The sequence below is a fragment of the Carettochelys insculpta genome, chromosome 8, assembly GCF_033958435.1.
Source record: "Carettochelys insculpta isolate YL-2023 chromosome 8, ASM3395843v1, whole genome shotgun sequence".
Classification (NCBI taxonomy): domain Eukaryota; kingdom Metazoa; phylum Chordata; order Testudines; family Carettochelyidae; genus Carettochelys; species Carettochelys insculpta.
In genome coordinates this window covers 72919759-72933006 of record NC_134144.1, presented here as the reverse complement: position 1 = coordinate 72933006, position 13248 = coordinate 72919759, and the positions used below count along the sequence as shown (strand labels likewise).

The 13248-nt window shown below is 57.7% G+C and overlaps 1 protein-coding gene across 14 annotated transcripts in view; it reads left to right on the top strand.

The window, feature by feature from the left end:
• The window catches only part of TNS1 (tensin 1), a 245809-nt gene that overhangs the window by 209247 nt on the left and 23314 nt on the right, over nt 1-13248 (top strand). For all 14 annotated transcript variants that reach the window (XM_075001459.1, XM_075001457.1, XM_075001452.1 and 11 more), the window contains one exon: nt 8857-9040. In XM_075001459.1, the coding sequence (XP_074857560.1) occupies nt 8857-9040 (184 nt within the window). The remainder of the gene's footprint in view (nt 1-8856; nt 9041-13248) is intronic.

Genomic DNA, 13248 nt, shown 5'->3' with positions numbered 1-13248 from the left:
TGGAGTCGGTCCCAGAGGGCAGAGGGGCCTACGGCCTAACCCCGGGCAGCTTGTGACCCGCAAGGAGCCTGGCACACTGAAGGGATTCTTCCAGGAATCGTGGGGTGCAGAGGGCATCAGCCTGAGAGCCTGCAACCACGCTGAGCAACTCCACTGTGAAGTGGCAGCACCTGGAAACCGAATCAAGATTAAAGAAGCTGGACAAGGCAGTGTGGATGTGCAGTGGCAGAGCTGAGGGTTAAGGAGAATCCTGCAGAGGTGAGCCTGTATCGGGGCAGGGAACCCTGGACTGCCTGGAGCTCTGAACCGAGTGGCCTGCCGCAGCTCAAGGAGGGAAGGAGCGATTCCAACCCATCATCTACTAGTGGCCAAGACAGACCTGCAAAAAGTTTTCCAGGCCTGGGCCGAGGAAGGTGCTGTGTGTCTGTGCAGGAAAGCAGCTGATACACTGGGAATGGCAAGTTGTCTGTGAGAGAAGCTGCTTCACCTTCTGTGTGTGTGTGGAGACCAGCCGGGGGCTGGGACAAAGGAGAGAGTGTCTCCCATTGTCTGTCTGTGTTGAACAACAACAGCAGCAGCCTGGGGAGAGAGCAGAGCCTGCGTTTGGAAAAGGTGCCAATGAGGAAACTAGCCCATTGTCTGAGGAAGATTCACCAGCCTGGGGTGGCTGGAGAAGGATCCACCAGAAAAGAGCATTCCAGGTGTGTCTCTGAATCCAGCCATGGGGGCTGGAGCAGAGGGAATGGCTCTGGGATGGTCAGTGGTATCCCTGCTAAGGACGCTGGTCCTTGGTGCAAGAAAAGTGCTTCTGCTTCTGGGGAAGTGAATCCTTTGCCTGAGCCTGTGAGGGCTCAAGATGGAGCCAAGATCCCAGAGCTGGATCTGAGGGCAGCTGAAGCCCAGATGGGAAGTGGGCCTACCTCTGTGTCTCTCAGGGGGGATGATGCTTTAACTCGGTCTGATCCAGTTAGTATCATCAGGGAATCCCAGAGACCAGACGATTCTGGTACTTGTTCTTTGCCTGATGCTGAGGTGTTACTGGGAGGGGGTGAGAGGACTCTGTCCTACCAGAGTCATCCTCTCGCCAGGACACAAGAACAGACGGGCAATGGAGTTACGCTGACTGATGAAGATAAAGGAGCTGGTAGCAGAAGGGAGGAAAGGGACCCTGACCTTCTGTCCGGTGGTACTGGCTGTCTGCCTGGAGGGGGATTACATGGGAATCTGCCTGATGGGCCAGAAGTGATCCTGGGCGTAGGTGAAACCCAGGAGCTGGTTGTGGCTCAAGGGAGTAGTGCCCCCGTGGAGGCAGACAGGGGTGAGTTATTGTTTGGGGGAGCTCTTGAGGAAGAGAATGTCCCTGAAACTTTTCCTGACCCGTCTGTGGGGACTGCAGAAAATGGGAGTGAGGTGGAGGAGAGTGAACAGGAAAGGTGCTTGTCTGTCTGTAAGAGCCAGAGCAACCCTTTGCCTGGGGAGAAGTTTGTTTCAGCTCCTGATGGCCAGGACCTGCCTGAGTGTGAAACCACTGGCTGTGCTCTGCAAGGGTCCAAAGCAGGCAGGGTAAAAGTTTCTCAGGAATTGGAAGCTGGTGCAAGTAAAGTGAAAACTATCAGGTAGTGTGAGCAGCCCTGTGAGAACCAAGTAAAACAGCTGCACAGTCAGTCTCTGTAGGATGCAGGAGAGGTTCAGCAATTCCCCATCTCCAGATGCTAGAAACACTTATATTCTCACACTGGACTCCAATTCTGATTCCACTGGGAGGCAGAAGTTGGAGGTAAAAGGACAAAGGAGCTGTGGGCCTGGTGGGCCAGTAAGGGATAAACAGGGATTCCTCCATGTGGATTCTGCATCTGGGACTCACAAAACAACTCTCAGAAAGCAGTTTGGTTTGCAAATTTCCAGACTGGCTGGAAGGGGGCCGTCTCCCTGAGATCATCAATGGCCCAGCTCTTGTTAGAAGGGAGGGCACAGCCAGAGAGATCAGATTTCCACCCCAGGGGGCAAGGGAGAAGATTAGAACTTGATGGTGCTAAGAAAGGCCTCAGCCATTTATCCCCAAAATACCAGATTCTCAAGGCTGTTGCACAAAGGTTGTGGTCTACCAAAGAGCAACGTAAATGTACAGTTGCAATGGGTTTGTTCTGTTACTCACGCTGACTGTTGTAACCAAGGGGTGCTGCTACCAAAAGCTGTAGAATTGTACCATGTACTGAATGTTTGGAAAGAGCCATTTGACATGATGACATTGATGTAGAAGCATGAGTTGTATGTTGAAGGAGTCTGTAACTCTGAAATGTCACCGTTGTTCCCTGTAACTAGTCTTGCAACCTCTCACGTGAGGAGGAACATTCCAAACCTATTGTGTGGCATGGAAGGGGAAACTGAGGCACACAACCATTTTGGTGGTCTGGCTAAATGCCAAGGGTGGAAGCATTTGTACCTTCTTTTACTGGACTGTAACTGAATTCCAAACATTTGCTGGAGCAGCTGTATGGGCTGGTGGTCACACAGGGCAGGGCCCAGACCAGAAAAGAACTATTTGATCTGTTGATGCTGCAGCATCTGTATGGGCTCTGCCTGCCCGACTTGAGAACGTGGCTGACGGACCGGGGCCGAAGCAGGGAGACCAACCAGCCTGAGGGAACTAAAGGGACTTGTCCGGCTGCATCACATGAAAAGGGCCAATACCAAGCTCCTGAGTTGGAGCCTCCCCCAGCAGGATTATGACGTGGAGGTGGTGCACATCAAGGGAAGCACCGAGGGTACAGCCGATGCCCGATCACGAGGGGAGGGCCCCGAACTTCCCCAGGTCACCGGCTGAGTGACCCCGCTCAGTTCGGTCTGGAAGGGGGGAGAGATGTGATGGAGTGGGGGATACCTGTGTGTGTGTGAGTGGCTCACAGAGGGTGTGGGGTCCTGCTGAGGGTAACCCTGACGACCAGGTAACACCTTTGTACGGGAGACAAAGGAGGAGGTGGAGCCTGAGGGGTTTGAATTGGAACTGGGATTTGGAAGCAGTTAGTCTGGGCTGAGGGAGAGAGAGACAAAGGAGGGGGCAAGGCCCCAGCTCTGGGGGCCCCTCGGGGCCTCCTCTCCCCAACATGGATGGGACTGGCTGTCTCTGCCGGCTGTACTGACTCCTCTGTACGATGCTGTGTCCTGTCGGCTAATAAACCTGCTGTTTTCCTGCTAAGTGAGAGACTCTCCTGCCTGCGGACGGGGTGCAGAGCTTGGGGGACCCCAGAACCCCATCACACCAGCATAGACAAGATCCTCAGACAAAGTTTTTTAATCTAAAAACTATGCCAAACTTGCTTTTCTGCCCCCAAACTTCTCCCCCCCCCCGGCCTTCTCTCTCCTTTGCCCATGACACAGACTTTCCTTGTGTCACAAGACATTCTGACCTACGAGAGGATGCTGCTTTCGCTCCGCAGCCTTTCCCCTGAGCCTCCCGCCAGCTGATTCATGCTCTTGGGCTGGCTAATTTTGGTTGGGGCAGAGAGTGGGAAATATGTTGAGCAGATCTAATTACTGACGCCGGGGAAGGTTTATTACCCCTCTTCTGCAGGTCACCTCCAGCAGCACCTTGGCCCTACGCTGAGCCGATAAAATTCTACCAGGGCAAATGCAAAGTGCTCCACTTAGGAAGGAAGAAATCAGTCGCGCATGTACAGAATGGGAAGCGGCTGTCTAGGATGGAGTTTGTTAGAAAGGGATCTGAGGGTCACAAGCTAAAGATATCGGAGGGGTAGCCGTGTTCATCTGGATCTGTAACAGCAACGAAGAGTCCTGTGACACCTTATAGACTAACAGAAAAATTCTGAGCATGAGCTTTCGTGAGCACAGACTCACTTCATCAGATGCTGGTCTTAGAAATCTTCAGGGCCAGGTATAAATAAGCCAGAGCAAGGGTGGGGGTAACAAGGTTAGCTCAGTCAGCAGGGGTGAGGCTTACTACCAGCAGTTGATCTGGAGGTGTGAACACCAAGGGAGGGGAAGCTGCTTCTGTATTTAGCCAGCCATTCACAGTCTTTGTTTAAGCCTGAGCTGAGGGCATCGAATTTGCAGATGAATTGTAGCTCAGAAATTTCTCTTTGGAGTCTGGTCCTGAAATTTCTTTGCTGTAGGATAGCTACTTGTAAGTCTGCTACCGTGTGGCCTGGGAGATTGAAGTGCTCTCCTACGGGTTTTTGTATATTGCCATTTCTGATGTCTGATTTGTGTGCGTTTATTCTTTTAGGTAGAGACTGTCCAGTTTGTCCGATGTATACAGCAGAGGGGCATTGCTGGCACATGATGGCATAAATTATATTGGTAGATGTGCAGCTGAATGAACCCACGATGGTGTGGCTGATCTGGTTAGGTCCTGTAATGGTGTTGCTGGTGTAGATATGTGGGCAGAGCTGGCAACGAGGTTTGTTGCGTGAGTCACCACATTTCAGGAAAAGTGGGGGCAAATGGGCGGAAATCCAGAGAAGAGCAACAAAAATGACTGGAGGCCTAGAGAACATGCTCTGCGAGGGATGATTGGAAGAACTGGGTTTGTTCAGTTAGGAAAAGAGACAACTGCGAGGGGACCTGGTGGCAGCTTTCAAGGACCTAAAAGGACGTGACAAGGAGGAGGGAGAAAAATTGTTCCCCTTGGCCTCTGCCGATAGGACAAGAAGCAATGAGCTTAAGCTGCAGCAAGGGAGGTTTAGGCTGGACATTAGGAAAAGCTTCCTAACAGTCAGGGTGGTTAAGCCCTGGGATAAATTGCCTGGGGGGTCGTGGAATCTCCACGGCTGGAGATAACGTTTGAGAGCCGGTTGGATGAGGGCTTGTCAGGGATGGTTCAGGGCTTGGTCCTGCCAGGAGTGCATTGCCCATTCCAGTCCTACGATTCCCTGACCCAAGTGCTGGGTTCAGCCAAAATACCGAACCCCACCCGGGAACGTTCGGTCTGAAAGGCTGCGCCCGGCTCGCTGCCGAGGGCAGCTTCTGCTCCACGTGGCTGTGCTGGAGCGAGAGGTTATACGTCCCCCCCGGCTCGTCTCCAAAAAACCTGGGCACTGCCTGGTTTGTGAGGCCAGGAGGAGGCTGTGTTTGTGCTGCCGTGTAACATCAGTAGTGCCCAGAGGGCAATGAGCCCCGGCTGCTGTACCGGGCAGCCTCTGCGCCAAACCAGTCACAGCGCTGGGGTGGGGAGAGACAGGGTAAGAGAGCTGGAGCCAGCCAGGAGCAGCGCCGGCACGTGCCTGCCACGTAGGGCTGTGTGTGAGTGAGGTGTGCATGGGGGTAGGGGTGTATGCAGGGAAGGGGGGGGTGTGTGTGCACCCATGCGGGGTTGTGTGTGTGGAAGGGGTGTGTGTGTGTGTGTGCACCCATGGGGGGGTTTGTGTGTGTGGAAGGGGTGTAGGAACACTCACACAGGGTTGTGTGTGTGTGTGTGCGCCCATGTGGGGTTGTGTGTGTGGAAGGGGTGTAGGAACACTCACACAGGGTTGTGTGTGTGGAAAGGGTGTACATACACCCACATAGGGTTGTTTGTACGGCGGGGGGTATAGGTACACCCCCACGGAGTTGTGTGTGTGGAAGGGGTGTAGGTGCACCCATGTGGGGTTGTATGTGTGGAAGGGGGTGTGTGTGTGCACCCCCGCAGGGTTGTGTGTGTCGAAGGGGGTGTGTGTGCACCCCCACGGGGTTGTGTGTGTCAAGGGGTGTAGGTGCACCCATGTGGGGTTGTGTGTGTGGAAGGGGTGTAGGTGCACCCCCGCAGGGTTGTGTGTGTGGAAGGGGGGTGTGTGTACACCCACGTGGGGCTGTGCGTGCAGAGTGGGTGTCGCGCATGTGTGGTCCACTGCACAAGACACCAGACACCTGTGGGTGTCGGAGCCACAACCTCGCCCGGCGGGCCTGGCTCCTCCCTAGCAGGGGAGCAGCGCCGGGGAGCGGGCGGTTTCTCTGCTGCAGCCGTCCGCAGACCGGGAAGGCTGGAGAGGCCCCTGCTTGTAGGCAAGAGCCTTGTGAGGAAAGGAGTCAGGGCCAGCAGGGGCTGAATCCCAGGGCTTTGCAGGCAGGGCCACCTGCATCATAAGAGACTCGGCTGTCCTTGGCCTGGTGTGCTGGGTGGGCGGTTTTGATTTGTCTCTTCCTGGCCCGTGGTGTAACACCGCCTCCCCCGTCTCCTCCAGGAAGACTCTGACGGTCAGGCCTCGTGCTGGCTGTCAGGCTGGTGGCAGCACCGTGGTGGCTGCGGCAGCCCTGGCTGGGATCTGGCGGGGACAGCCGCAGGAGGAGCGGCCCATGGGCTGCGAGGAGTCGGGACCGGCTCTGGGAAGGATGGGCGGGAGGGAGGCAGGAGGCGTATCTTCCCCAGGCTCTTGGAATCGCTCGTGCATCAAGGGGAGGACACAGGGAAGGCAGAAAGCTGGACAGCCGTGGAGGCAGGGCCCAGTGGAGCATGTGGACGGGGCACGTGCGTTATGAAAAGCAGGAACAACCCCGAGGCTTGTTTGCCTTCCCCCTCCGAGCGGGGCTGCGGGGGGCGGTGAAGGGAGGCAGGCAGGCAAAGCTTGGTGTCTGCACCTGCTCAGACGGCGGCTAAAGGGGGAGCTGGGCAGGGGAGACTGGAGGAATGGGGTGGGTGGGGATTGGGGAGTCCCTCTAATTTTTTCCATCTGTGGGCGGAATCAATTTTATTCCATGCACCAAGGCTTGTGCGGATGTGCACCACCCGCAGAAACGTAAGCTCCCGGCTGTGGGTGCTGATCGGCTGGGGGGGACATATCAGTCTTCCCAGGCGGCCACCCAAGTGCTCAGCTTACAGGGAAGACTGGTGTGGAAGCAGGTAGGAGGCAGAGGACTTCGGTGATGGCGTTAGACCCAGTGCTGAAGAGGAAGGGACCCGGCAGAGCTCCAGGAATGGTCTCTGAGGTGCCACCTCTCGGGCCAAAGCAGGGCGGAAACTGGGCTGGCATCTGAGCAATGGCGTGTCCCCAGGCCCCGCTTCCGGAGCCTGTCCAGCTCGGGCCTGTAGGCAGCGGCTCTGCTGCCGCTGGGGGGGCGAACGCCTCCAACCCGGCCACTAGTCCTGTCGCACAGAAAGCGTCTGGCTTCTGTTTTCAGGCGTGCCCTCGACGCCAGTTCACCTTGGCAGCGACCGGGCCAGCGGCTGCTCTCCGCGCTCACGGCCCACAGGGGCCTGGCTGGGCTGTCACGCGCTGCACTGGCTGTGTCGGACGGCAGGCCGGTTGCGTGGGCTCAGAGGGAGCGGCTCTGCCCTCCTGCCCGCTGGCACAGCGATGGCGTGGGAAGGTGGCAGGCTCCGGCGGGGCTGCCCCTTCGGCGTCGGGCGCTCGGGTTGTCTGAGAGGGCTGCTGCAGGCTGCAGGGAAGTGTGCGTTGCTCCGGATCCTGGCATAGGACTGGGCTCGTGCTCGACATGACGGGGAGCTCTGCTCCCTGGGGAGACAGTTACTGCTTCCTTGGGTGCAGAGGTACCATCTCGCTGCACACCAGTCCCCAGGGTCTGCTCCCGGCCCCACGCCCGCGCTCTCAGGACAGACCACAGCTGCGAGAGGCCAGCCCCTGAGCTCAGCCACTCCCGGAAATGGACCGTCTGAGTCCTAGGGGCCATCCCAAGGCACCCGCCCTGTGGGAGCGACTGGCTGAGCTAACCGTCCGCAATGCAGTGGGTGGAGACCAGTGTTCCCAGTAAGCTGAGTGCTTGAGCAGCTGCCCAGGAGAGAGGCAGGTGCCACCCAGCTAAGGACCAGAGCGCCCACAGCCAGAAGCCTGTGTTTCTATCAGTGGTGCACGTCCGCACGTAACAAAATTTATTCCACTGCTGGATGGAAACCAGGAGAGGGACTCATGGTGGAGAAGGAGGGTGGGAGGCCTTTCAACCCCCCTCTCTGGGTGGCCCCCGTTTGCTTTTCTCATCCGCGGCTCTTCAGAGAGAGCAGCCGGCGGCTTGAGCGGCAGACACCGGAGAGTCCATCTTACTGCGGGTCCAGGGCACAGGCCTGCGCTCTGTAAGACGCCCTGTTTGGCTGGGTCTGAACTAAGGTGCCCCAGTGTTTATGCTCCTGGAGAAGCCACCTGCCAAGCTGCCCTGGCTTTGTCCATCACGGGAGTCTCGTGTGACTTCTCCGGCGGCGCTGGGAGTGCAGTGAAAACTGACCCGGCCCCAGCCCTGCTGAGTCACAGCCTCTGTTTAGGAGGGATCCAGGGTGCGAGGAGGTGGGACGGGGTTACTTACGGCCAGGCACGCAGGGAGGCTGCCGGGCCAGCTGCACGTCTGGCCGGCGTGATTCAAACGGGGCTGTTTTTAAAGGGTGACGACTGACTTCCTGCGGGCAGGGCTGCGCCTCCAGTAGACGAGACGCACAGCCCTGCGTGCGCACAAGATTCCCGGAGCAAGGAGCGGCAGGGAAGACCATTCCGGTGGGGTGGGTGGGCAGGGGCCTCGCAGCCCTACGGCTAATCTCATATTGCAGGGCTGTGATTCATCCATGGCCTCTCAGCGGCCCCATTCTGAGCTGCTGCACCTCTCGCCTGCACTCAGCGGCAGGCAGAAGCAGCTTTGCGAGGCACAGGCTGGTCCCATGTTCCAGCTGGTTGGGCAATGCCCTCGCGGGGCCAGGGAGGGATTTCTTCATTGCTGGGGCGGGCGGGGGGGTGACGGAGAAACAGCAGCTTTCTCAGACCAGCTCTCGAAGCCTCACCAGGGTGATCGGTTTGAAGCGGGTGGCTGATAGTCGGGCCCTGGCTGCCAACGGCCCCGATCCTGAACTGCAGCCAAAGGGCACGGGACCGCTGACCTTGCTACGTCAGTTGCTGGCTTCACCTTTCCTTTCCTTTCCCCCCGCAGAGCCCAGGAGCTATGTGGAGTCGGTGGCTCGCAAGGCAGTGACGGGAGCCGGAGGGGTGCCCCAGAGCCCCCCCGCGCCACAGGCTTACAGCGCTGAGTCGCCGGTGAAGAACGGGGCCTTGACAGATTCCTTCGCCTGCCCCAGCCCCATCTCCACCAGCAGCCCCATTCACAGCACGGACGGGTAAGGGACCAGCCGTGGGTCTGGGAGTCACTCTGAGAGCGCGCCTCCTTTCAGCCCTTCCTTGCCCGAACGCACCATCCATGGCGTCACACCAGTAAGGGCTCTGGGGTCTGTTTACAGCCATGCACCCTCACACTGCAGGGCAGCAGCCGCCACCGCAGGGGTCAGGCAGGGTTCCTGCCACCCAGCTGCAGCATGGCCAATGTTAGCCGAGTGCGCGCTGGGGTATCCCAGCTTCCTCAGAAGCATTGTTGCCTGTTGCAGGGTTAGAGAGCCCAACAGCCAGATCTGGGGCAGCAGCTGCCACGTGCCAGGGATAAGCTACCCGCTCGGAGTTGGAGCCTCGGTCCCTGTGGTGGCGTTGCTGCATTTGGGGGCCGAGGGCACAGCTGTGTCTCCCCGAGCTCAGACTAGTGCACCGCGAGCAGCAGGGGAAGGGAGGGGGCCAGCGGGGCATTCTCCAAAGCCTTCAGGTGTCCGTTAGGCCTGGGTGTGTCGAAGGGGTGTAAAGGAGCTCGCTGCCCCGAAGCCACAGAATCACAGAATCCCAGGGCTGGAAGGGACCTCAGGAGGTCAGAATCCAGCCCCCTGCTTCGAGCAGGATCAACCCCCACTGAGTCATCCCAGCCAGGACCTTGTCCAGCCGGGACTTAAAAACCTCCGGGGATGGAGAATCCACCACCTCTCTAGGCAACACATTCCAGTGCTTCACCACCCGCCTGGGGAAGTAGTTTTTCCTAATATCCAACCTACGCCTCCCCCTCTGCAACTTCAGCCCATTGCTCCTTGTTCTGCCGTCTGACACCACTGAGAACAGCCTCTCTCCATCCTCTTTAGAGCTCCCCTTCAGGAAGTTGAAGGCTGTGTGATGGAGTGGGGGGGGTGCATGTGTGAGTCAGGCTGGATGTCCGAGGCAAGCAGCAGCTCCCAGTGGCTAAGAATAACCCTGGGGCTACAACTGGCAGATAACACCTCTGCCTAAACAAAAAGCAGGGAGGAGCTGAGCTGGGTTTTAAATCGGGGGCGGCAGTTGGAGGCTAGGAAAAGGGAGAGCTGGAAGGCAGCCAGCCTGAGGAGGGGGAAAGCTACACCCCAGAGGGGCACCCCTCGGGGTCTTCCCCCCAGGACAGGTTGGAAGGACTGTCTCTGGCGGCTATGCTGTTGCTTCTGTGAGAAACTGGACATCTGTTGCCTAATAAACCTGCTGTTGTGCCTGCTAAGTGAGAGTCTCTCCTGCCAGCGGGCGGGGTGCAGTGCAGGGGGACCCCTGAACCCCATCACAGGCTGCTATTAAATCACCCCCCAGTCTTCTCTTCTGTAAACTAAACAAGCCCAAATCCCTCAGCCTCTCCTCATAGGTCTTGTGCTCCAGCCCCTACATCATTTTTGTTGCCCTTCGCTGAACCTGCTCCAGCACATCCACATCCTTTTTATACTGGGGGGCCCAAAACTGGACACAATACTCCAGATGTGGCCTCACCAGTGCTGAATAGAGGGGAACAACCACTTCTCTAGATCGGCTGGAAATGCTCCTCCTAATGCACCCAATATGCCATTCACCTTCTTGGCTACTAGGGTGCACTGTTGACCCATGTCCAGCCTTTCATCCACCATAACCCATAAGCCATTGGATTCCATCGGTTCTGTGACAACCCCACCCTCGCCGGGTCGGGAGCTGTGCGGGTGAGCGCGGGCTGGTTTATGAGCCAGGCGGGGGGAGGGTGTGGGCGGTTGTGCCTGGCAGCTGTGTGGCATGGAGGGAAGGTTCTGCCCATGTGTAGCAGGGACGGTCTGTGGCTGTGTGGGCCTGAGTGTGTGTGTGTGTGTGTGTGTGAGTGTGAGAGAGAGACAGTGTGGGAAGGGGGCGGATGTCGATGGTCCTTGGGGGACTGACTGAAGAGTGTAGCTGGTTGTGTGTCAGGGGGACATTTGTGTGTGTGTTTGGGAGGAGGTGTGGGCGGGTGTGTATATGTGCACATATAGGGGGATGTGTTCCCTTATGTAGGGCTGGGTGTGTGCAGACGTGTTGGATTGCATGTGGGTGAGGTGTGCATGTGGGTAGGGTTGTGTGTGCACACGTGGGGGTGTGTGTGCATGCATGCAGTGTTATGGGGAGGGGTGCATGTAGGGTGTGCACGTTCACACATGTAGGGTTATATGTCTGAGGTTGTGTGTGCACGTGTTGTGTGCCATGTAGGTTTGTGTGTGAGTGAGGTGTGCACCCCCGCGGGGTTGTGTGTGTGGAAGGGGTGTGTGTACACCCCCGTGGGGTTGTGTGTGCAGCGGGACAGGGGGAGATCGCGGCTCTGGGGGCAGTGTGCCGGCAGACCGGCTTGACGTGGGGTGATTATCCATTGGGTCAGGCCCCGGCTGCTGCGCCCCTGGTTGCTGTTCCCAGCCGTTCCCTGCCGGATGGAGCTGTGGGGACCCATTCTGTCACCTGACCCAGCAAACCCCCTCCTCTCTCGCACGGAGCTGGGGTAGGCGCGTCCCATGCCTGCCGCGCCCCGACCCCCCCAGCTCCTGTCCTGAGCAGAGGGAGACGCCCAGGCCTCCCTTCCCTAAGCCGTTCACTGCCAGGCCCTGCACAAAGCTCCTTTCTGACTATTCCCAAAGCCCCCTGCCGGGCGGTGCTGAGCCCTATAGCTTGCCCCCGAAGCCAGTGCGCTCCGGGGATGCTCAGCGCCCAGCTGTTGGGCAGGGTCTGGCCCCAAGCAACCGACTGACTGCTGAGCAAAGTGCTCCGGAGCAGCCGCTCCGGTACATCCACTGTTCCCCATCGCAGCTGTGGGATCCTCGGTGCTCAGCTCTGCTCCCTGTGGTCTAGGCCAGGCATGTGCTCAGGTGTGGGCAGGATGATCACTCCAGCCCGGGTCCCAAAGGGAAAATCAGTCGTGTAGACCACTGAGGCATTGGGAGAACCCAGGAGACAAACCCCCTGGCCCTGACCCCCAGGGGATGCTGTAGCGACAATGTCATTTTCTGTTCTGCTTCACTGGCGCCATTCACCAGCACGTCTGGGCATCAGTCAGGTCGTGGGAACCCTCGGAGAGAAGGGCAGCTCCTCCTGCTCTCTCTTCTCTCCCCAGGCGGAGCCGTTTGACTACCACTGACAGAGCCTGGGAGAGGCGAGCGCAGGAGAAAGTTCAGTAGAGTGTTATGTGCTGCCGTTACTGTGTTCCTCCCCAGAGGTGCAGGACAGCCGCATTTTAGCAATGGACATAGGTGTCAGTCATTTGTTTCAGCATGAGCCAGTAGACCAGGAATGGAAGTCAGGAGTTGCTGTGTCACCTGGCCTGGTCACTTGCCCATTCCCTGCCTTAGTTTCCTTAGATGGGCCATTGCTAGATGGAAACATATTCTCCTCTGAGGACAGATACAGAGTGGCAGCCGGGTTAGTCTGTGTCTCACAAAACAAAGCAGCAGTCCTGTCTCACTAAAAAGTCTAACAAAATAATTTATTCGGGGGTGAGCTTTCGTGGGACTGGCCCACTTTGTCAGATCTGGAGACCGCAGTGAAAGGGAACTGGCTCGACGACTGTATAACACAGGGATAGAAACACAAAAAACTGAAATGAAAACTGACACATCAGCTGGGCGGGTGGGGAAGGCGGGGAAGAAAATTACTTCTCCCAAGTGTCTATTAGTTACGTGACTTGCTGGCGAGCTCTACAAAGTTCCCCATCTTTGTGTCTCGAGACGGCACAAGGCCGATGGGCTGGGACAGGGTGACAGTGACTTTGCTTCCCAGCTAGAGAGGAACCAGGTTTCGAAACTCCCACCTAAGCTGCCGTGTCGGTAGAGGGCTGTTTTGTCCCGCGGCACCATGCTTGTGTTTCCAGACAGCCAGGGTGTATCCCAGAAGGCAGGTGTGGGCTGGGCATGCCCCTACAGCAGCTGGCAGCCAGTCACCATGCTGTGACATGGGGCCTTTGATACCAGTGTCGGGTCTGACTGAGCCAGTCACGCAGCAAAGGGAGGGTGATCTCTTGGCTTAGATGCCAGCGTGGGACTTGGACAGTCTGGGTTTCATCTCTGGCTCTGCCACAGATTTCCTGGGTGACCTTAGGGAAGTCCCTCACATCCAGATCCTCAAAGGTTGCACAGCACCTAATTCCCACTGAAATCAACGGGCCTGTGAGGATCTGGGTCTCAGTCTCCCAGGCCTTCAGGGGGGCTGATCACAGGGCTCTCTGGTGACCGAATAT